Source organism: Euleptes europaea, chromosome 3 (genome assembly GCF_029931775.1).
Source record: "Euleptes europaea isolate rEulEur1 chromosome 3, rEulEur1.hap1, whole genome shotgun sequence".
NCBI classification, from domain to species: domain Eukaryota; kingdom Metazoa; phylum Chordata; class Lepidosauria; order Squamata; family Sphaerodactylidae; genus Euleptes; species Euleptes europaea.
Genome location: NC_079314.1, coordinates 43,509,433 through 43,531,577, shown reverse-complemented (window position 1 = coordinate 43,531,577; position 22,145 = coordinate 43,509,433). Strand labels below are relative to the sequence as shown.

Below are 22,145 nucleotides of genomic sequence, written 5' to 3'. Positions count from 1 at the left end.
ACTGAAAGTTTGGGACCTCTACCTCCAAACATGCCCCCCCGGAGCTGCAGAAAAGCACGAATGTGTTTTTAATGGCTTTATTTGGCCGAATTTTTTCCCGAACTCCGAACTTAGTGCCGAATTCCATGGATCTGAATCGGGGGAGTTCGGACTTGATTTCCCAAATCAAAACAGGCCAAATTTTGCCGAATCCGAATTTTACCGAATTTCTTTTTCAACAGCCCTACAATCCAGGTCCTCAGAAACGTATTCCCTTCTTAGTAGTCCAGCTTTTAGCCTCAGGTTGTACAGGAAATGCAGTGACCAAACTTCAAACACATGAGGGCAGGGAAGAACATGTAGTTTGAACCTCTGATAACAAAATACTGGCTGGATAGCTGGGAACAAGATCTGTCCTAAACCAAGAAATATGGCCAGAATCCAAAGTGGCCACCTAGTAGGATTTCTGACTTGTTTCCTCTGAACAGCAGATCAACCACATTCCATGCCATATCACAAACTCAGTTTCCATAGGGTTCACCCATGTACCATTCAAAAAGAGCATTGAAAATCTCCTTGGACATGTAGAATGAGTGCTATGGGCTTTGACCCATGTATATGCCAGGAATGGTCCATCACATGCTAGCTGAGCCATTCATGGAGTCCGGCAAAACTGCATGCATCAAAAGTTGATCGAATTAAAAAATGTAATGTTAATAATGGCTTCTAAACTGTCATTAGCTTCTGTTGGGGATTAAAATATAATTTAATTTGTAAGTGGGAGAGATGATAGATTTCCAGCTGACGAATTTATGCATCAATTAAGAGGCTTAGATTAGGTAAGAGGAACATTTTAAATTAAAATGATATTTATGTCTCATGGACAAGCTGAACTAACCAGCAGCATATATAAGAATGCAAACATTCTAAATCCACAGAACACATCATCATCCAGTAATTGTATGTCAGCAATTTTGCTTTCCCATTCAAGTATCTTCAGGAAATAGGTCCCCCTACTTGCTTATAACCACAGCTCAAATCAACATATATATAAACACACCATAAGACAAAACGAGGAACATCCATAAATATCAACAAAACTTGACTATCAAGTAGTAGTACTTCTTTCTTTTTTAAGATTGAGGACTTTCTATTACACTTCAATTTCATACTTCCCAAAATGTTCCCACAATTGGAATTTATTTTCTTGGATGGAGCATTCAGCTACGATCTGTACGTCATTAAGATTTTATGTATCCATCTGAAGTAGAAGGCCACCCGGACAAAAACTGAAGGTCGCTTGGCACATCCACGCCCAGGAATAATAACTCCCACAACTATTTTAATCCTGTTTTGTTCACAGACCAATGGACCGCCATAATCCCGCTGGAATAAGAAAAATAAAATAAATAGCACACACAAAGTTCTATGGAGTGGAAAAAATTAAACTATCTGATAAGTTACATCCTGAGGGATGCCATCATGTGAACCATCACTCAGCCCTACTGTGATTTCACAGGAACCAGAGGGAATGTCTGACTGCAATTTAGCCTTACACCATTGAAATCAGAGACATTTTCCCCCACTGATTTCAACATTATATTTTATTATACTCTTGCTGGCTGACCTTGGGCCACTCTCCAGAACTCAGCCTAACCTACTTCAATATGTACATAAGTCCTGTCAGGTCTCAACTGGCTTACGGTGACCCCAGCAAGGGGCTTTCAAGGCAAGTGAGAAGCCATTGCCTTCCTCTGCAGAGTCTTCCTTGGTGGTCTCCCATCCAAGTATCAACCCTGCTTAGCTTCTGAGATACAATGAAATCAGACTATATCATGCAGCCTTCCTTCCCAGCCTACCTCAATGGTAAGGATAAAAAGGGGTTGGGAAAAGCCATGTACCCTAATGTCCATGGAGGAATAGCAGGTTATAAATCTAGGTATGAATCCAGATCACTATTAGCAGTAGGCAGAGAACATTTAGTGGTACCCCACCAATAGATATAAGTGGAAGTTGAGAACTATGTCTTTAGTGGGATTCCTCATTTCAGCCATTATGAGCAGGGTAGGAATAGGTTGAGAATAAGCCACTGGCTCATACTGACACATCTCACCTACCTTCCCTCACTTCAGCTGGTTTCTACTGACCACTCCCAGCAGGTTTGGGGAACATTGGCCAGCCATGCTGGACCTGGGAGATGGGGAAGCAGTGGTGAAAAGAACTGAAAGCACTAAAAGCTGAGCTGACCCTTTCTGTCATTGTCCCGTTGCTGTGTGTCCCTATTGGCCTATGGCCTGCAGAGACTAGTAAATAGGGACAAAAAGGGAGAAAGGAAACTTTTGAACAACAAGAACAAGGGGTACAAAGTACCAGAGGTCTAAAAAAGAATTATAGAAGCATCAAAAATACCCAAAAATATATATTTAATTCAAAAATTACAAAATGTAATAGAAAATACAAACGATTGTTATTGCAATTATAGAAGTCTAAGATTGAACCACAATATCTCAAACATTATGCATTCTCATTCATGCATATACAATATTCACACACATCGGCCTTTAGGAAGGAGCCATAATGTTGGTCTTTTGAAGTAATATCACACTACATTAGGGCTGTTGAAAAAAAATTCGGTAAAGTTCAGCTTCGGCAAAATTCGACCCTTTTAAATTTGGGCCGTGCCGAAGTCTGAACTCCCCCACTTCGGATCCCCAAAATTCGGGCGAGATCCGGAGTTCAGGGGAAAATTCGGGGGCCCCCACCCGTGGACCTTCACGGGGCTTCCCAGCTGGAAGGCGCAGATCTGTTTAAAGGGCCCCCCGCGCACCGTCAGGGAAGCTCCGTGAAGGCGTGGAAGGGGCAGAGGGGTTTAAAGATCCCCCGCCCCTCTTCCCGGGACTTCCCTGAAGGCTCGTGAGGGGCCCTTTAAATAGATCTATGCCTCCCAGCCGGGAGGCACAGATCTCCCCCCTCCGTGCACCTTCAGGGAGCTTCCCTGAAGGCGCGCGGGTGGTCTTTAAACAGATATGTGCCTCCCGGCTGGGAGGCACAAATCTATTTAAAGGGCACCCCGCGCGTCTCCAGGGAAGCCCCCTGAAGGCACGGGGGGGTCTTTAAACAGATGTGTGTCTCCCAGCCGGGAGGCGCAGATCTGTTTAAAGGCCCCCCGCGTGCCTTCAGGGAAGTTCCCTGAAGGCGCACGGGGGGGGGGGGACAGATCTGCACCTTCCAGCTGGAAGGCGCAGATCTGTTTAAAGGGCACCCCGCGCGTCTCCAGGGAAGCCCCCTGAAGGCGCGCGGGGGGTAATTAAACAGATTTGTGTCTCCCAGCCGGGAGGCGCAGAATCTGTTTAAAGACCACCCACGCGCCTTCAGGGAAGCTCCCTGAAGGTGTGCGGTGGGGGGGGGGGGAACAGATCTGCGCCTTCCAGCTGGAAGGTGCAGATCTGTTTAAAGAACCCGAATTCACCGAATTTATTCAGGAACACCCCGAACTCGCCGGATTCGGCTCCCCGTTTTCCCCCATTTTTTGACTTTGGTTAAATCCGAACAGAAAAACCGCCGAATCGGGGGAAATTCGGCTGTTTTTCGGTTTGGGCCGAACCAATCGACAGCCCTACACTACATACTAGGAAATTACTTTTGATTTTCCGGCTTACAAATTAATCAGTGCACGGTAATTCATGACTGAGGAAGATTTATACATTCAAACAGGAATTTAGCCAGCATCCTGTCTGTTGTGTGCCCTTCCCCAGCTTGTAAAATTGCCATTTTGAAGTTGTATATGATATCTGTATTGAAAATTGTCATCTGCTGTATTTGGCTTGTAAAAAAATTTCGGAAAGTGTTCCTATTTGTTGCTATTTTTATGGACATATTATGGTATAATCTTATACTTTTGTAATTGCAATAAAAATCTTTTGTATTTTCTATTATATTTTGTAAATTTTTTGAATTATACAAACTTTTGGTATTTTTGATGCGTCTATAATTATTTTTTACATCTCTGGTACTCTGTATCCCTTGTTCTTGGTAAGCAGGGACACCTCTGCTTTGCTAGCCAGGCAGAGCTCCTATGAGGGGAATCATAGTTGGGATCCTGGTGGAAGGCTTCATTTCATTTGAGCCCCTATGTGCTTCAGATGGCAGCAGCTGCTTTTTCATCTCCTGAGGAATGTCCGTTGCCTGTGCCTTGAAGAAGTGGAAGAACTACAGTGCATTTGATGCATTTTTAGTACTACACACATCTACTAATGGAAGTCTGCTTTTCCACGGGTGAAACAGTAATGCACCTTTATTTATTTAGATTTCAATTTATACAATTTATACAACTTCCATTTTATTTCCAAAATGAGACCAAGAAACTCTTATTGTAGAGCTTACATCTTGGGACAGGCAACCTTGGCCCCAGTAAAGTGGATCCATTTTGTTCCCCACCCAAACATGTTTAGACCCTTGGCTCTGAAACAAAAAGTTTCCCACATCCTCTTAACCAAGTTATATGAGAGTGAAACATGAACAACCCCAATATAAGCAGACAACTACAGCTTTCTGCTGTCACCAAAGGCAGGCAAACTCCCAGATGATTAAGGACAGTGACAGACTGGTTAGATGGGCCAAGAGATTTCACTGCCAAGAGAGCAACATTTTCCATTAGCCAACTAATTCTGATTTTAGCTTTTTACAGAGAAGCTTGGCCCATAAAAATTGATATTTTCCTCAGCATGGGCTTTCTATAAAACAAATGTAGGTATGAACAACACACCTCGTAACTTGAAAACCCTGACCATAGAAGGGTGTCTAAGGGGACTTTCTAAGTTAAGGTTTCTTGTTGGTAATGTTAATTGAAACTGAAATTCATACTCCCTTAGATTTAGATAAAACATTTCAGATAAAAACAACATGCGTTCGTAGAGTTCCAACATCTTTCTTTACTTACTTCACAAGTTCCACTGCCAACGCGCTCAGCTCTGGCACACATTTCTGACTCTTTCATGACCACCCTTCCTTTAAATCCCTGATTACACTGTTCATTTCCCACAATGATCATATTTGCTTCTTGAAGGACTCCATCAAAGGTGTCTAAAATTGAAATAAAGAAACACATGTCTCAGATACTTCTTCAACTATCTGTATCCATCTCTCTCTCTCTCTCTCTCTCTCTCTCTCTCTCTCTCTCTCTCTCTCTCTCTCTCTCTCTCTCTCTCTATCTATCTATCTATCTATCTATCTATCTATCTATCTGCAGTACCTTCAGCTATTTATTCCTGGAAACAACAAACACATTGTTCTGGTAACTATATCCCCCCTTAATTCTGCATCTGTATGAGTTCACATTAAGTAAAACAAAAATAGAATTGTCTTGATTACATATCATTATAAACAAAATTAACTGCAGAATATAAAAAAGATAAGTAGATTAATCAGATTGGCATTTCATTGTGAGTACAATTTAATAATTAATTCTCAAAATTGGGAATGCTTTTCCTAACAAGGGCAGAGGAGGATATACATTGGGAAAACAACAGGAGGAAGAGTTAACATCCCTGTTTCCAATGCTACAGTTCAAATTCAGTTCAGCCCCATTTCCTTCCATTGGCTATTGTTAGAATTTTAAAGGTATGGGGAAATCAGATCACAGATTTCCAGTGTCTCATCTAAGTTGGCTCAAAGTCCACAGATGTGCTTAACATCACGGCATCAATGAAGTATCCAAAACATTGTGGAGGAAAGAATCTTTTTCGCAGGGTGAGTGCATATAAATTTAGCAGACTAAGGCAGGAGCAGGGTCTTAATTCTCAACCCCAAACACGTTGATAAAATACAAAATACGCATTCAAGGCTACATTTTGTGTTGTCACCATTCAGTCTTCTTGGCCTGTGAAAGGTAACAGTCGACTATGGGCATATCCTCATTTGCTGCAAAGCCACTGCTGCATGTTGCATACACACATGCCAATATGTTTAAAAGCCTTACTCTGCAATCCTACACAGAGATCAATTGAAATCAATGGGCTCAGACTGGAGTCACCGCACAGGATTGTACTGCTGTTAAAACAGTTTACTTTCCTTGAAATTCTGTGGATGTTTTCCCCAAGCAGGAAACTCCAGAAAGTCACTTTGTTAGATGATAAAACTGATTAAAAAATCAGGGATTGGTGTTATCTCCAGCCCCAGAATGCCAAGACACCCATTAATGTTTCTGTGAACTGCAGGCAGGGAACAGAGCACACACGTGCACATGCGCACATCATCCACTCCCATCCCACATTTTAGTCATTTTTTGGAAACCCTGCTTATTTCATTCTGACTTCCCTGGTATTTCTCCAATGTATAAGGTTGCCAACTGCCAGGTAGTAGCAGGAGATCTCCTGCTAATTCAACTGATCTCCAGCCGATAGAGATCAGATCACCTGGAGAAAAATGGCAGCTTTGGCAATTGAACTCTATGGCATTGAAGCCCCTCCCCTCCCCAAACCCCACCCTCCTCAGGCTCCGCCCCAAAAATCTCCCGCAAGTGGCGAAGAGGGACCTGGCAACCCAACCAATTTACCACTATGTGGCAACTTTATCCAAAGCAGTAAATGGTACGCCCCTCTACCAATCACTTGCACATATAAATGCACATAAACTGGAAACCCAGAGAGCTGCCCATGGGCATCTCTATTTTCCATTTTAAAACCAAACTCTCTTACCTCCTGTGTGTCCCCATCCATACACACTACAAGTGGTGCCTTCTGGAATGGTGCATCCAGAAACAGACAACCTGATGATCCCCACAGCCTCACTGCTGACTGCTGGTCTACAAGGGGGGGAAGACACATACCAAAGAAAACAGATAATTCACAGTGGGTAGCCATGTTAGTCTGTCTGCAGTAGTAGAAAAGAGCAAGAGTCCAGTAGCACCTTAAAGACTAACAAAAATATTTTCTGGCAGGGTATGAGCTTTCGTGAGCCACAGCTCACTTCTTCAGATACAATCTGAAGATGATTGAAAGCTCATACCCTGCCAGAAAATATTTTTGTTAGTCTTTAAGGTGCTACTGGACTCTTGCTCTTTTCTACTACCAAAGACAGCAGAGAGAGGCTTATTCTTAAAAATAATTCCCCTTTAAAAACGGAACTCATGCCACAATGGAGGTGACAATATCCACATTTCCAGTTACCTGCAAATTCCTAACAAGATTAAAACGTAATTATGGAAGACTGCATGCAGAATCTTACACCACCATGCCCATTCATGTTATTTCCAGTTACATCCTTTTCAATAAAGTCTGTGGCTTAAAACCCTTAATCTTCATCCCTAACCCAAAAAAGACCTTAAAGTCGCGTTCCTGAATATTCTATCTTCTCATTACTTCATTTTGAAAACAACAAGGAAGGCCCTTTGAGTAGTCCTTAAAAATTCAACTACGAACCTGGAAAGTTTCAGCAATACCAAGTCTGATCCTTCAGGGCCATATACCAGCTGGGAGATATTCAGAACTTGTCTGTGTTTTTCCTCAAGTGCTCTTTCCACATTATGTATTCCAAGCCAGGCTTGATAGTCTTTCAGATTGAACCTAAGGAAAGCAGAATACATTGGCGCTTTGAATAAGGTCATCTCAGTTCACATCCTCCTCCTTGGCCCACTTTCCATGGGTTACCCAGTAAGGCCATCGTTTCTTAGGCCGAAGCAGTCTGTGGTCAACTTCTTAGGCTGGATTCAGCCAGCTTTTAAATTAAATCTCACCCAATTCCCCTCCTCTCCAGCATAGCCTATGCAAGTCCCATTGACTTTTTTGATGGCAAAGGGGACCCCCCTCTCTTTTTAACCAGCTGATTGAATCCAATCCATTGTCTTGCATTCCTAGCTAAGCAGAAGTTTAGAATTTTCTAATTTTTAAATTCAGTTTTGTGATTGTATCATTTGTATAAAGAAAACAATTTATGCTGATTACAGATTTGTAAATGATATAGCTCTAGAAAGTATCAAGATGGAAAACAGAACCTTACTGCAAACTGCACAATAAGAATATCTATTTTTCACACAATGTCTCTACTAACAAAATTTACTTTACCGAGAAAGAAAACACTGCCTTGCTGTCAAGACCCAGTCTTCCTTTATTAATGAACCTCCGCAGATATGCCTGCTCCTACAGGGAGACAAAGTGGGACAGTTCTTACTGGCCATAGCTGTTAGTATAGATTTCGCACCAGTTTTGTACTTATCCATTGCATTTTGCTATAGCACTTAAGAGGCTCAGAAAATTGTCTTCGTGGACTTTTGCCAGGACAAAGGTGGAAAAGAAAATCACAAGCTCCTGGTTGCTCATATTTTTAATTGATGTTGTTTCCTAAAAATTATGGACTTTAGGGCATGAAACAATCCTGCTCAGACAGGTGTCTAACAATTTTATGTTGGCTTTCTAGAAAATTTAATTTTTGTATTCGGTGTACACTAAGGTAACAATGACATACACTTTGCACCCGAGCATGAAGGAAATTATTTTATCTTCCTTCAGACATGCTATAGTTTTTTCTCTGCACTTCAACACCTCAAGGGGAATATTGATCTGGTGGCCTTCATTTGGATACAACAACAACAAAAAGGGGGGGGGGACCAAATTGAACTCAACCAAAATGCTGATTCCAAACAGAGCTACAAAATGCTAAAATTACAAATATATAAACTTATTGGGTCCTACTTTGGTCAATGTAAGATTGTACATCACATGTGTATGAGTTTATACGTATGTATTGACTGTGAAAGACTTGCCTATGCTATAAGCCTTATGTTTTTAACTTGACTGTGCACTTCATTTGGATACTGCAGATATCTGGTCAACCAGAAAGGCAAAAGGACCAGTTGAGCAAGACCTAGAACACTACATTTCCAGTCCAAGGCTTAGACCCAGTTCCCAACCATATAGCAGCTGCCACAGGAGTCTTGCATCTTGTTGTGGTTCAGCTCTGATGCATCAGGAAGCATACTGCAAAATCTGCATGCAATTGTATCTCTGGTGGTATCATAATTCTTTTTGTGTGGTGTTTTATTAATCACAGGAGAGTGTGTGTGCATCAGTAAAACAACACAAAAATAATCCTATTGCAGTCATAGTTACACCCCAAAACTGGTATTCTGCAATTTTATCAGTGTTCACATGATTTTTTATAATGTAGGGAAGAAAATGCAAAATGAAGGAACTGAACACTCTGCCAAACGGTGTATGCTCCAGTTCAAGAATTCATTTTTTGAAATCTTCCTGGTCTCTAAGTTGAATTGGTAATCAGGAGATGTGGAATGCACATCATAACAGAATTAAATTACAGGGCAATAATGAAACAGAATGCTGAAAGTTGTCCCCAAGAGGCAGGATTCGGCATAAGGAGAGCTGGTTATACTCAGCTGCAAAAAAATATAAAAAATAAATAAAGAAAACACTTTTCCACACGTGACTGAATCCGTGATCTGCTCAAGTGATGCAAATGAAGAAAAACAGTGTCTTTCTTTACATAAACAAAATAAATTATGCTAAGTTGGACTCTGATTACTTATCTCCCTCTCACATACACAGACACACACATTTTCTTGGTTATCAACCTTGGAAAGGTAGCACTGATTGCCCCAAGTTGCAGTTAGAGTAATACTTTCACGTTTCACTTCTGGGCTGATCTCAGGAAAGCTTCTCATTAAAGAGGGGCTCACTTCCTCGGCATGGTCTGTGCAATGTCTGGATTTCCCTGCCAAAAAAATCTGCTCAGGAACAAGCACCCCATGGATACCTGCTCACTATTCATGAGTTAGGGGCCCAGGCTGCCATGAGAAGTGAGAGCAGAGCTCCTTATTCATGAGTAGAACCCCCAGGTGGGAGGGGCCTTAAGCTAAACATTCCAAATCAGCCTGAGAAGGATGCCTTCAGGAAGCTGATGAGATCTTTTCCTTTTTGTGAATGACATGCTCATAAAGAACAGCAGCAGAATTTACCAGTGGGAGTGAAGGACAATAATACATTCCGCTGTAAGAAAAAAAATTAACTGGTAAGAACATAAGAACATAAGAAAGACCAAGGCCCATCAAGTCCAGCAGTCTGTTCACACAGCGGCCAACCAGGTGCCTCTAGGAAGCCACAAACAAGACGACTGCAGAAGAATCATGCCTGTGTTCCATGGCATCTAATATAATAAGCATGCTCCTCTGATACTAGAGAGAATAGGTATGCAGCATGACTAGTATCCATTTTAACTAATAGCCATGAATACCCCTTTCCTCCATGAAAATATCCACTCCCCTCTTAAAGCCTTCCAAGTTGGCAGCCATCACCATATCCTGGGTTGCAAACAGCCCTGGTATGCAAACAGCCCATGAGTTCAACAAGCCCATCTTTAATTCTAGAAGCTTCCTATTTTAAAATTATCTTTAAAAAAAAAGATTTCCAAATGGAGTCATGGTTTACCTGTATGTTAAACTAACCATCCATCCTTTGTCAGGTTGAGTTGGGGTCCCATTAACAACTCTCAGTTGTTTTGTCGAGGCACAAGGAATGAGAGTCGCTGAAAGAATATATTAGTAGTTACGAATTTACATGATATTCCTCTGTATTCTGGAGGCTTATGTAAATATTTATAGGAACAAATTTTTAAAAAGAAGAAACATTTTCTCAAATATTCCACAAATCACTGAAATTGCTACTTCTGTAGTCGCCCAAAAAGTAGCTGGTAGTTCTTGCTGGCAGAGGGGAGAGGGGGAGATGATCAATCAAGCTGTAGGGATGAGGTTCTGTTATTTGTAGGTATGAGGTTGGAACCAGCGGTAGATTCCTCTAAGAGGAAGGGATGATTTTTGCCAATCACCCTTCCACTGCAGACCTCTGACTCATCCCTCAGGCCTCTGATTCATCCCCAAGAAACAGCATTTTAGAGAGCATTTCAGACTGCATGTGGAGATGGTTTTGTTCCGTTGATGGAAATTACCACTGGATTCAATCCACTCTGAAGAGCATTGCCACCTGAACTGGACCTAAGATATACCCTGAAAATATCTTTTAAAAGTGTTGAGTGTAACGTAGCGGTTAGAGTGTTGTTCTAGGTTCTTGACGACCCGGTTTCAAATCCTCATTCTGCCATGAATCCCACTGATACAGTCACAGTCTCTTAGCCTAACATACCTCATAGGGTGGTTGCAAGGATATAATTGGGAAGGAAGCTTCTCGGAGAAGGATAGGAATGTAATAAATAGATTAACACTGTAACATATCAGATTTAGGTAAATAATACTTACAGTCTGAGGGGCTCATCATAGGAACTGCATCGCCTTCACCTAGATAAATAGCACAGTTTAATCACACAGTGATTATTCTAGTTAAAAGTACTTTGTTTACAGTTATGAAATATTTGGGTGAACTGTAGGCATTATAAGAATATCAAAATTTTAGATTTTTTCCTGCTTCGCTTGTGACATATAGAATGTTCAGTGATGCTTCTAGAATAAATATTTTCCCATGTTTACTGATGCAAATACAGACCCATCTTTGTTAGCACTTTCAGACAGCATCTCTTTGTAAAGAGTGTAAAGGCCTTTCAGCAGCAAAGACCTATGCCTCATGATTCGGAGAGTTGTGCCTGAACTTAGCTAATGAGAATAGGTTGAAGATCAGGGGGAAATACATTCAGCTGACCCCTGAGAAATGCATCATAATGTGTATCCCCCTCAACTGAGCACAGAAATCTAGACCTGGGTAATCTCCACAATGACTTCTCCACTGAAGATTGCTTGTAGGTCATATGGAGTGGCACTGCATCATCTTCTTGTGCCCAAAATGCAGTATACTTTCTGACTTCCTCCTTTCGGCTTCTGTTCACATCACAGACCTACCGATGCCAGCTTTTCAGGTCCTCTACATCTGTCACACCCCACAAAACGCATTGTGGGTTGCATCCTGCAGATCTGTTCTGCTAACAGCAGCACTTTCCACTGGACCCTCTTGCATTGGGGAAGGTATCTTGCGTTGGGAAAGGCTCTCTTTGTGGATCGGATCCACAGGATCTATCCCCTTTTTTGCATCCCTTCACATAGGACTTTACCAACGAGCCCCTAAAAGTACAACTGGAACTACAGCTATGGATGGCTATATACTTCAATGTGACAGATAATCACAATCAGATGGCACTTTCTGCATTGTAACCATAGTGAGCTACACACTTCTTTCTCCAATGGCTAGAATGCTTTTGGGTTTATTTTTAATGTACGTGAAAGGGTGGTTACATAATCATGCATGTCCTAATATATCCCTTTAAAAAGAAAAGAAAAACCACCACTTTCTTTACAAGTGAAATTGAGCAGACCAGAAACTGCTAGTGATCTGATTTAGGCAATTCACATATACTAAAACCACTGCAATGATAGCAAGGCCGGGGGAAAAAACACACCCATTCCTCCAGAGAAATACCATATTTACTCAAAAGAAGATGGCTCTGAATGTAGGACAGCCTCCTTAACATGCTATATAAAAAAAGATTTTTAGAGTTGGACCTAATGTAATTTCTATGCAAATTTAAGATACACCCCCCCCCCTTAGAAAAAGAATGGTCTCAGGTATCAAATGTCTGGGATCCACAACTCTAGATCTGGTGGTGGAAAGTGCTGTCAAGTCACATCCTATTTACGGCAATCCTGTAGAGTTTTCCATGCAAGAGACAAACAGCAGTGGTTTGCCATTGCCTGCTCTGCATAGCAACCCTCGTATTTCTTGGTGGTCTCCCGTCCAAGCACTAGCCAGGGCCAACCCTGCTTAGCTTCTGAGATCCAGCAAGCCTGGGCTAAGCTGGGCCTGGAAAAACATCTAGCCCTGCATTTGCGTAAATATGGTAATCATTTGGCACACAGACTGAACAAAACATGCAGTCACTTCCCTGGACCACATGAAACAGTTGCATCTTGTAGACATAATGTGATGTTAATCCCAGATATGGGATTTGGTTTGTCTCAAAAAGGGAGCAGCTACACAGAGGCTTGACTTCTTTCCACCCTGCCAATGTTGGTGCTTACGTTGTAGCGGAAACCGGGGTTCGTGGGGGGGGGGGGAGAGAGAGACCCAAGACCGTTGTCAAGAAAAACAGTTTTATTCGCAGCTGCGGCTCAGTTACTCTAGCAAGCAAAACACGGAGCCCCGATTTTACTGGGGAACAGACATTTATCCAAAATCCACGCCCTGTACGAGGCACATCAACATTCTGTGCTTATCTGGTTGTTTTACATAGTCTGGAGCCTAAGAGCTTCAGCGGTTCTGTCCAGTTCCGTTATCTTTCACCATGACTTTCCATGACATTTCCTCCACTACCTTAGCACACACATAGAGTTATTCTGCCCAGCACCAAGCTATTCCCTTGCTGTCTTAATACATTTCAATACATTTACAGAAAGGAAAAGAGGTTATCACAAACTATTAAATCAGAATACTTAAGTGGATCCTCCACATTCAGAGGAAATCTATCTTGCTGTTGCAACGTAAAGAACTAAACAACCTCTTATTTGAGCAAGTCTAGTCCTTCCGCTTTTCCCTTCCCACCCAGAGTCGAGCTCTAAGGCTGAATGGTCATGTTTCTGAGCCAGGATTCATCACAACCCATGCTCGCTACTGACATTCATGCAACTCCTAGCAATTTGGTAGAGTACTTACATCTTGATAGAGGGCAGTAGTCCCAGGGAATGCGCGGGTCACTCGTGTAGCACCATGGACCATGGGCATCGTCATCCGGATTGCGGCAGTAATTTCTTTTCAGCTTGCTGACATCTGGCTCTCTATATATTGGCAGATGCCTATAAAGAAAATGTATTCCAAGGATGCCACCACACTTTATTCATCAGATATTGCTATATATAAATGTTGCTGAATATTTACTAAACTTTAATGATCATTTCGGCAGTGACAGCTTCTAAAGCCAGTGTGGGGTAGTAGTCAGAGGGTGAGATTAGGATATGGGAATCCTGAGTTCGATTCCCTACTCAGCCACGAAGCTTACTAGGTGCCCTCGGACTAGTCACTCTCTCTCAGCCCTGCCTACTTCACAAGGTTGTGGCAAAGATAAAGCATACACTACTCTCAGTTCTTTGGAGAAAGGGGGAGATACATAAACAGTGCATAAATAAACCAGACATTAAAGTCAGATAATAATCCAAACTCCTCAAAATATGCCATGAAACCCCCCCCAAAAAAATGGCAAGGCATGCTGGAAGATATAGTTTAGTACTGATGCTAAAGTTCAGTACTGATGCTAAGTGTAGTTCCTAGATCTTTCTTCCCCTTTCTCAGCCAGCACAATGATACATGTAATATGCAGCAAGCATAGAAATCACAGTGAGGCTCAACACCATAGGCAGGTTAGATTACTGCAATGCAAGTAGGGTTGTCAGGTCCCCCCTCCCAATCAGTGGGAGGTTTTAGGAGGCGGGGCTGAAGCAGCTGCACACACGTGTGGGCATGCGCATGCGATGACGGCACTTCTGATTTTACTTCCAGAAACGCTGCATCGCCGCAGCTGATTTAACACTCAAACCCAAAAAATTGGGGGGGCTAAAGTGCAAAAGCAGCTGTGGTGATGTGGCACTTCCGGAAGTAAAACCAGAAGTCCCATCATCATATGTGCATGCCTGCGTGCGCACACAACTAGGGCTGTCAATTCGATTCGGTCCGAACTGAAAATCAACCGAATTTCCCCTGATTCGGTGATTTTCTGTTCGGACGGATCCGAACTCAAAACTGGCGGGCAACCGGGGGGGCCAAATTCAGCGAGTTCAGGAGTTCGCGAATAAATCCGGCAAATTCGGCCCCCCTTCAGGGGAGCCCGCTGAAAGGCGCAGGCTGCCCTTTAAATTGATCTGAGCCTCCCAGCTGGGAGGCACAGGTCAGTTTAAAGGGCAGCCCGCACCTTTCAGCGGGCTCCGCTGGAGAGGCGCGGGCTGCCCTTTAAACTGACCTGCGCCTCCCAGCTGGGAGGCGCAGATCAGTTTAAAGGGCAGCTCGCCCCCCTTCAGCGGGCTCCACTGGAGAGGCTCGGGCTGTCATTTAAACTGATCTGCGCCTCCCGGCCGGAAGGCACAGATCAGTTTAAAGGGCAGCCCGCACCTTTCAGCGGGCTCCACTGGAGAGGCGCGGGCTGCCCTTTAAACTGACCTGCGCCTCCCGGCTGGGAGGCGCAGATCAGTTTAAAGGGCAGCCCGCCCCCCTTCAGCGGGCTCCGCTGGAGAGGCTCGGGCTGTCATTTAAACTGATCTGTGCCTTCCGGCCGGTCAGTTTAAAGGGCAGCCAGCGCCTCTCCAGATCAGTTTAAAGGACAGCCCGCCCCCCTTCAGCGGGCTCCGCTGGAGAGGCTCGGGCTGTCATTTAAACTGATCTGCGCCTCCCAGCCGGGAGGCGCAGGTCAGTTTAAAGGGCAGCCCGCGCCTCTCCAGCGGAGCCCGCTGAAGGGGGGCGGGCTGCCCTTTAAACTGATCTGTGCCTCCCGGCCGGGAGGCGCAGATCAGTTTAAATGACAGCCCGAGCCTCTCCAGCGGAGCCCGCTGAAGGGGGGCGGGCTGTCCTTTAAACTGATCTGTGTCTCCCAGCTGGGAGGCTCAGATCAGTTTAAAGGGCCCCCGCGCGCCTTCAGGGAATCCCTCTGAAGGCGCGCTGGGGCCGAATTTTCCCCTGAACTCCGGATCCCCCTGAATTACCGGGGATCCGAAGCAGGGGAGTTCGGACTTCGGCACGTACCGAACCCACAAGGGTCAAATTCGGCCGAATCTGAACTGTACCGAATTTTTTTTTTTGACAGCCCTACACACAACCACAGCCCCAGAGTGGCTGGGTAGATTGGCGGGCAATTGCAAGGAATGTATCACCCTTGTGCTGAAAGATCTACACTGAGCCACAATTCAAAGTGCAATTTAAAGACCTAGGGTTGCCAACTGTGGCCTGGGAACTTACTGGAGATTTAGGAGTGATGCCTGAGGAGGGCGCTCAGTGGGGATGTGATACCCTCCAAAGATGCCATTTTCTCCAGGGGAACTGATCTCTGGAGTCTGGAGATTGGTTGTAATTTTGGGAAATCTCCAGGACCCACCTGGAGCCTGGCAACCCTATTAACACCTTTGGGGCTAGGGTACCTGAAACACCACTTTCTCCCATACTGTCCAGCCCAGCAGCTGATATCTTCTGCCCAAGAGTTGCTCCCGGCACCCAGCTTGCAGTGGTAACAAGAGTCAGGGCTTTCTCGGTGGTGACATCTCACCACTGGAAGCTCATATGACAGCAGCTTTGCTATCCTTTAGACCAGGGGTCCTCAAACTACGGCCCTCAGGCCGGATCCAGCGCGTCAGCATCCTGGACCTGGCCCCCTCCTCCCTCCGGAGTTGCCGCACCCGTCCCTTCCCCAAACTAAGACGGCTGTTCGCCATATAAAGCGTCGGCGGCAGCAGCAGAGGGGCGACACCCGCGCCGACCCGGGAGCCGCCGCCGCCTCTGCACCTTCCACACCGCAGCTGCCCTGAAGAGCCGCCTTCCTTTTCCCAGGCGCACACACGGCTCAGGGAACAGGAGGCGCCACCTTGGACTGCAATGTGCCCCTCACCGCTGCTGCTCCTCCTGCCGCAGCAGCCACCGCAGCCCTGAAGGAGCCATGCCGGGCTGGAAGAAGAACATCCTTGTCTGCCTGCAAGCCAAGCAGGAGCGAGGCGAGTGGGCGAGCGAGCGCCGAGGCCCCCGCGTGGGGGGCTTGGGTAGCGGTGCCTCTGGGGAGGGCTGAGAGACCCCCGTCTCCTGCCAGCCTCCTCCGGCGCCCTTCCCCCTTCCCCTCAGGTGCTCTTTGCCAAGCAGGGGGCCAGCCCAGCCCGCCTCCCGGTCCAGGAGGCGGGAAAGGAGGGCACACGGTGGTGGCGGCGGGGGTCTCTCAGCCCAGCGAAGGGGGGAGTGTCGGCCATGGAGAGGCACCTGGGGGAGGGGTGGCACGTCCTCCTGCTGCAAGTTAACTTTTCTTTGCCTGGGCGCCTGGTTGCCTTCCAGTTTGGGCAGGGGGGGAGCGGCGGGCCCCCAACAGTGTTTGAGGGACAGTGAACTGGCCCCGTTTAAAAAGTTTGAGGACCCCTGCTTTAGGCAACAGGTTACAACATTGTCTTTATTCAGGCATTTATGGTGTGTTTCGAGTCTGAGGTCTATTTTATGATGGCTGTTTTATGTTTCCTTTTTTATGATGGCTGTTTTACGTTCCCTGCTGAATTGTTTTATTGCTGTGGATATAGTTTTTATGCTGCATTATTTTCATGCTGTTTTTATGCCCCTTGTGGATTCTTTGACAATGATCATTTTTAATAATCTGCTGTCATGATTTTACTATTGTATTAATTTCACTTCCTGAGTCACCTTAAGCCATCTCAGGAGAGGTGGCCTATCATTTTTCCAAATGAATTAATAAATGAAAATTTGTGCCTGTTTTCTTGAATGCTGGTTTCAACAGATGAACTGTCTACTGAATATTTCTGGTTCTCAAAAATGATGCAATTCAATATGAAATCTTAAAGTATGATTAAAATAATTTGGTTTTGTATCAATTTACAATTTGTATCTTATCACTTGTTTCTGATGACAGGATCATCTCAAGCTAGTACCTGGAGGTTGGCAACCCTAGTTTTCTATAATGATGGAGAAGGGGCTATTCTTGTTGGAATTATTTTTGAACATACCTCATTAAATCCTGAATGTTTTCATCCCACATCGAACAAGTTAAGCCAAATCTTGTCTGGGCCAGATTACCCATATAATTGGTCCCATTCCCTCGATAGCAATCTACATAAAGAACATTCAGTTAAAATGTTGTTAAAGAGACTGTTACAATGTTAAATGGGGGGGCAGTCCCTCTAAATTGTCATTTATCAGGTTCTAAAATTTAAACTAGAGTTTAAATGATATTACAAATAAAAGCTGTGCCAGTAAACACACAAGTGAGAAAAACTTAAACCGATCTAAGCATATATGAATTCAAGTACAGTTGGAATCCCACAGACATAAATAAGTAACAGGAAAGTAAATAAGTAACTTGATTTTGCTGCCTGTTGCAGATGTACTGGGAACTGCTCAGTCTAAATGGTAATTTGTTGACTACAGACTCGACAAGGTCACCAAATGCATGAACATGTCTAAGAGCTGCCAGTGTATTATTCGTTTTGCAATTGAAATCCAGATGTTTTCAGCAGGCCAGCTTATGGGATAAAACTTCAGTGAGTTACAAAGAGATCCTGGATTTTGGCAAGGATTGAGAAATTAAGTTACAAGAAGCAGAGAAAGCAACACACTGCTGCTCTCAATCGCTTCTTATTTTTAATCATAAATTGTGGTTTCATTTACTATGCATCATTGCTTAAGATGAAAGAAAATGTTATGTTTGGCAAATACTGTGAATTTGTTTCACATTGTCATTTAAATGACCTAGCGCTAACTGCCCAGTGCTACAGCACTGAAGCATACTTTTAAAAGGAAGCGTAAAACAGCATTGTGATGCAGCGCAATCCTTTGCAGAGCTAATCCCGCCCAAACTCAGGGAAATCAATGGCCTTAGACTGGAGTAGACTGCATTGTTGGTCTGACCTTGAAGCCTCACCCATCTGTGGGGCACACAAGTGGACAACCCAGATGTACAAGAACTGGGGGGGGGGGCTTGGATTATTTTAGAGACACATAAAAACCTTCTGCTCTTTAAGCATCTGCAGAAAATAAAGTAAACAATTTGCCAAAGACACAGAAGTCATTCCTTCACGCTTTGCCTGGGCTTTTCTGTTTTTTTTTTTTTTTTAATGCACATATATAAAAATACAATACGGGGACAGCATGTCTCCTACTGGCTCTCACACTGCAAATGGCTTAACATTTCCATCACATTCCTACCAGCGCAACAGCAAAGCAGGTCACACAGGTATACTTTTCAAGGACGCTAAGACAGCCACTGCCATATTACTTTGGAATATTCTTATCTAGCTAGCTCAGTTACCTTGCTCACCCGGCAGATCACATTTCGGTATCTGGTAACAGTACCCAATGCGAATGTTTGGGTTGGTAGTAAAACACCAGGGTGCCTCTGCTCCATCTGGATTTCGGCAGTAGTTCTCTCTTAGGTCCCTATATAAAAAAAATAAGCATATTAGCATACACCAGGCGCACTGCTGCTGTTTCCCATTGCTTTTAGACTATTCAGGACCAATAATACAAGCAGCTTGACGTACCCTTGTCACCGCAAGAGATCTGAGCAAAACAAAGTACGCAGACACTAATAAAATCTGGCAATTGAAAGCTGACGAGAATAGGGAATTTATTTTCAGCAGACCTCGCTACAGGATTTCACACAAAGTGCAGGGACATTTTCAATGCAAACCCTTTTCCATGTAGAGACCTTGCAAACATTGTTGCGCCAAATATGTTTTGCCTACAAAACACTTCCCTCCAAACTGGGATAGGACACATCTGAAACCCATTACAAGTTCTGCTTTCAGACCGACGCCAACAATAAACCAACACCAGCACCACCCCTTCGTACGCTTAATGGATCTATCTGGTTATAAAGAAAGGGTCCCCTTGGTTTTATCACTGATTTAATTAGGAAACTGAAACCTAAGAGTATGAGAAATGCAATTAGAAATCCTAGACAGGTGTTCCCATTTGAATCGGGGTCTATCCATCAGGGACTCTGAAAATATCTCTGTTAGTATTAAACTGTCAGCCCCTTCAAACACAAGTGTTACTCTCCGTTCTCCTGAAAACTTCTCTCAGGTGCTGCAGAGTCTTCTGTTTCAAAGGGCTTTTTTAACCATCTGGAACTATGATTGATAACTGAATGTAGAATGCATGGGCCCCCAATCTTATTAGAAACAAAATGTCTCCATCAGACAGTCTAACTGGTTTTGTAAGAGAGACCAAGGACTGCTTCTGACACCTTATTTCTCCATTTGCATTTTTTAAATTCCCATAGAAAAACAGCAGATGCCCAATGATGCAGCTCTTTCTCTTGAGGAAGGGTCATACCTTCCGAGTTTTCCGGGACCAGTTTATGTACACGGCGCATTCAAGGTTGGTTTTATGACATTTTTTTAAAAAAACAGGTCTTCAATCACTTTGTAAAAATTTATTTTAGCTATGGTCAATTTGCGAAGCCAGGATTCAGTTTTCAGATGATCACTCAAATCCTGGTCAGCATCAACACTTTCTGGTTTCATCGCCTTCTCTCTGAGGTCGGAGGAGGGTGGGGGTGCATTGCTGGGAACAAGCCAAGATATCCACATACACTCCATATGAAACCATAGTTAAGTTCCATGGTATGACCCTAAGGTGAGTTAAACCCTTCTAGGTCCACTGAAGTGAATGGGCTTAGAAGAGTGTAACTCTGCTTAAGAGGTAGGGTTGCCAACCTCCAGGTACTAGCTGGAGATCTCCTGCTATTAGAACTGATCTCCAGCCAACAGAGATCAGTTCACCTGGAGAAAATGGCCGCTTTGGCAACTGGACTCTATGGCATTGAACTGGACTCCCCTCCCCAAACCCCATCCTTCTCAGACTCCACCCCAAAAACCTCCAGCCAGTGATGAAGAGGGACCTGGCAACCCTATTAAGAGGCCACTGTTGCTGTGCTTATTAGAGCAGCTTCAAACTGTGGGTTTTGACTCTGGCTAACCACAATTACTGGAGTGCCCTGCATTCAGGACAATCTCACTAACCGTAGTTAAATTAAACCATGGTTTTGTGTGGTGTCTGAAGTGAACTTTTTGTGTGTTTCCCTGCACAAAAGGAGAGTAGGAAAATGGATGGCAAAAGGAGAAATGAAAATTTGAAAGTTTTAATATATCAGAGCTGACCTCAGCATTCTACTCAAGAGACAGTATTTTTTTTTAAAGGGGCCACTTTTCCTAAAGAAATGGGCTGAACTTCAAATGTTGTTTAGCATTCCTAAGCCCTTAATCAAAACCCCCAAGAGATGAGAGTGAATGTTTTATCCAACAAAATGCTACAGTACTAGTTCCCTCAGTTGCTTCCTAGCCAGGCTCAAAAGATTCTCAAGAAAGGATTTATTGAGGATATTCCATATTAGTGTTCCTTTAAGCAAAATTTATGGAAATTGGATGACTATTTCAGGGGGAAAAGACAAATTTGGGTTGGTTATGCTTTTCTTTAGAGCTCATTACACACATCTGGCTGTACTTTTAAATTTATTTATTACATTGCCAATCCAAGGATTGCCTTAAGAAAATGTGTAATCCTCAACACTCATAATCTGTAATCAGAATTTCACATGTGTGTTTCTTAGTTGTGATGAATTATTTGCTCTGAACATAAAGTCTTAATTTCTAATGATTATTCGACGTTTTAATTTTTATTTATTTAATTCATTTATACTCCTCCTTTCTCCCCAGTGGGGACCCAAAGAAGCTTACGTCATTCTGCTCTCCTCCATTTTATCCTCACAACAACCCTGTGAGTAGGGAAATACCTAGAGATTTTAGGGGTGGAGCTTGAGGAGGGCAGGGTTGGGAGAAGTGAGGGTCTTCAATGGGGTATAATGTCATAGAGGCCATTATTATGTATGCGTAGGCGAGGCACGAGACCGGAGACGGAGTTCCAACAGCAACTGCTTTACTAGAGAACAGGAACAGAACAGAACTAGAACTGGAGAACTGGGTAACAAACCCCTGCTTATATGCCTGCTCAGCTGTGCAGGGCCATGCCCCCAAGTCCATGATTGGGCGGCTGCAACCCTTACAGCCAATAGGAACACACAAGAGCAGCAGCCTGGAGAGGCTCCAAGCTCAACAGAGTTTCAGCTTCCCACTGCATACATAACAGCCATCTTCCAAAGCAGCCATTTTCCCCAGGTGAACTGATCTCTATTGCCTGGAGATCAGTTGTAATACCAGGAGATGTCCAGCCACCACCTGGAGCTTGGCAACCCTATCAGTGAGATTGGGCTGAGAATGTTTAACTGGTCCCAGGACACCCAGCGATAGGTTTGCCAACCTCCAGGTACTAGCTGGAGATCTCCTGCTATTACTACTGATAGAGGTCAGTTCACCTGGAGAAAGTGGTCACTTTGGCAATTGGACTCTATGGCATTGAAGTCCCTCCCCTTCTCAAACCCCGTCTCCAAAACCTCCCACTGGTGGCAAAGAGGGACCT

The 22,145-nt window shown here is 44.0% G+C and overlaps 1 protein-coding gene across 1 annotated transcript in view; it reads right to left on the bottom strand.

Annotated features, from left to right (window-relative positions):
- Positions 1-768: 768 nt before the first annotated feature.
- Positions 769-22,145, bottom strand: part of HGF (hepatocyte growth factor) — a 71,253-nt gene continuing 49,876 nt past the window's right edge. Inside the window, exons 9-18 of the mRNA XM_056846867.1 lie at positions 18,976-19,103; positions 17,675-17,777; positions 13,638-13,777; positions 11,240-11,278; positions 10,416-10,512; positions 8,040-8,114; positions 7,398-7,541; positions 6,675-6,781; positions 4,919-5,061; positions 769-1,365 (exon numbers count right to left, since the gene is read on the bottom strand). Of these exons, the coding sequence (XP_056702845.1) occupies positions 1,204-1,365; positions 4,919-5,061; positions 6,675-6,781; positions 7,398-7,541; positions 8,040-8,114; positions 10,416-10,512; positions 11,240-11,278; positions 13,638-13,777; positions 17,675-17,777; positions 18,976-19,103 (1,138 nt within the window). The 3' untranslated portion in view covers positions 769-1,203. The remainder of the gene's footprint in view (positions 1,366-4,918; positions 5,062-6,674; positions 6,782-7,397; positions 7,542-8,039; positions 8,115-10,415; positions 10,513-11,239; positions 11,279-13,637; positions 13,778-17,674; positions 17,778-18,975; positions 19,104-22,145) is intronic.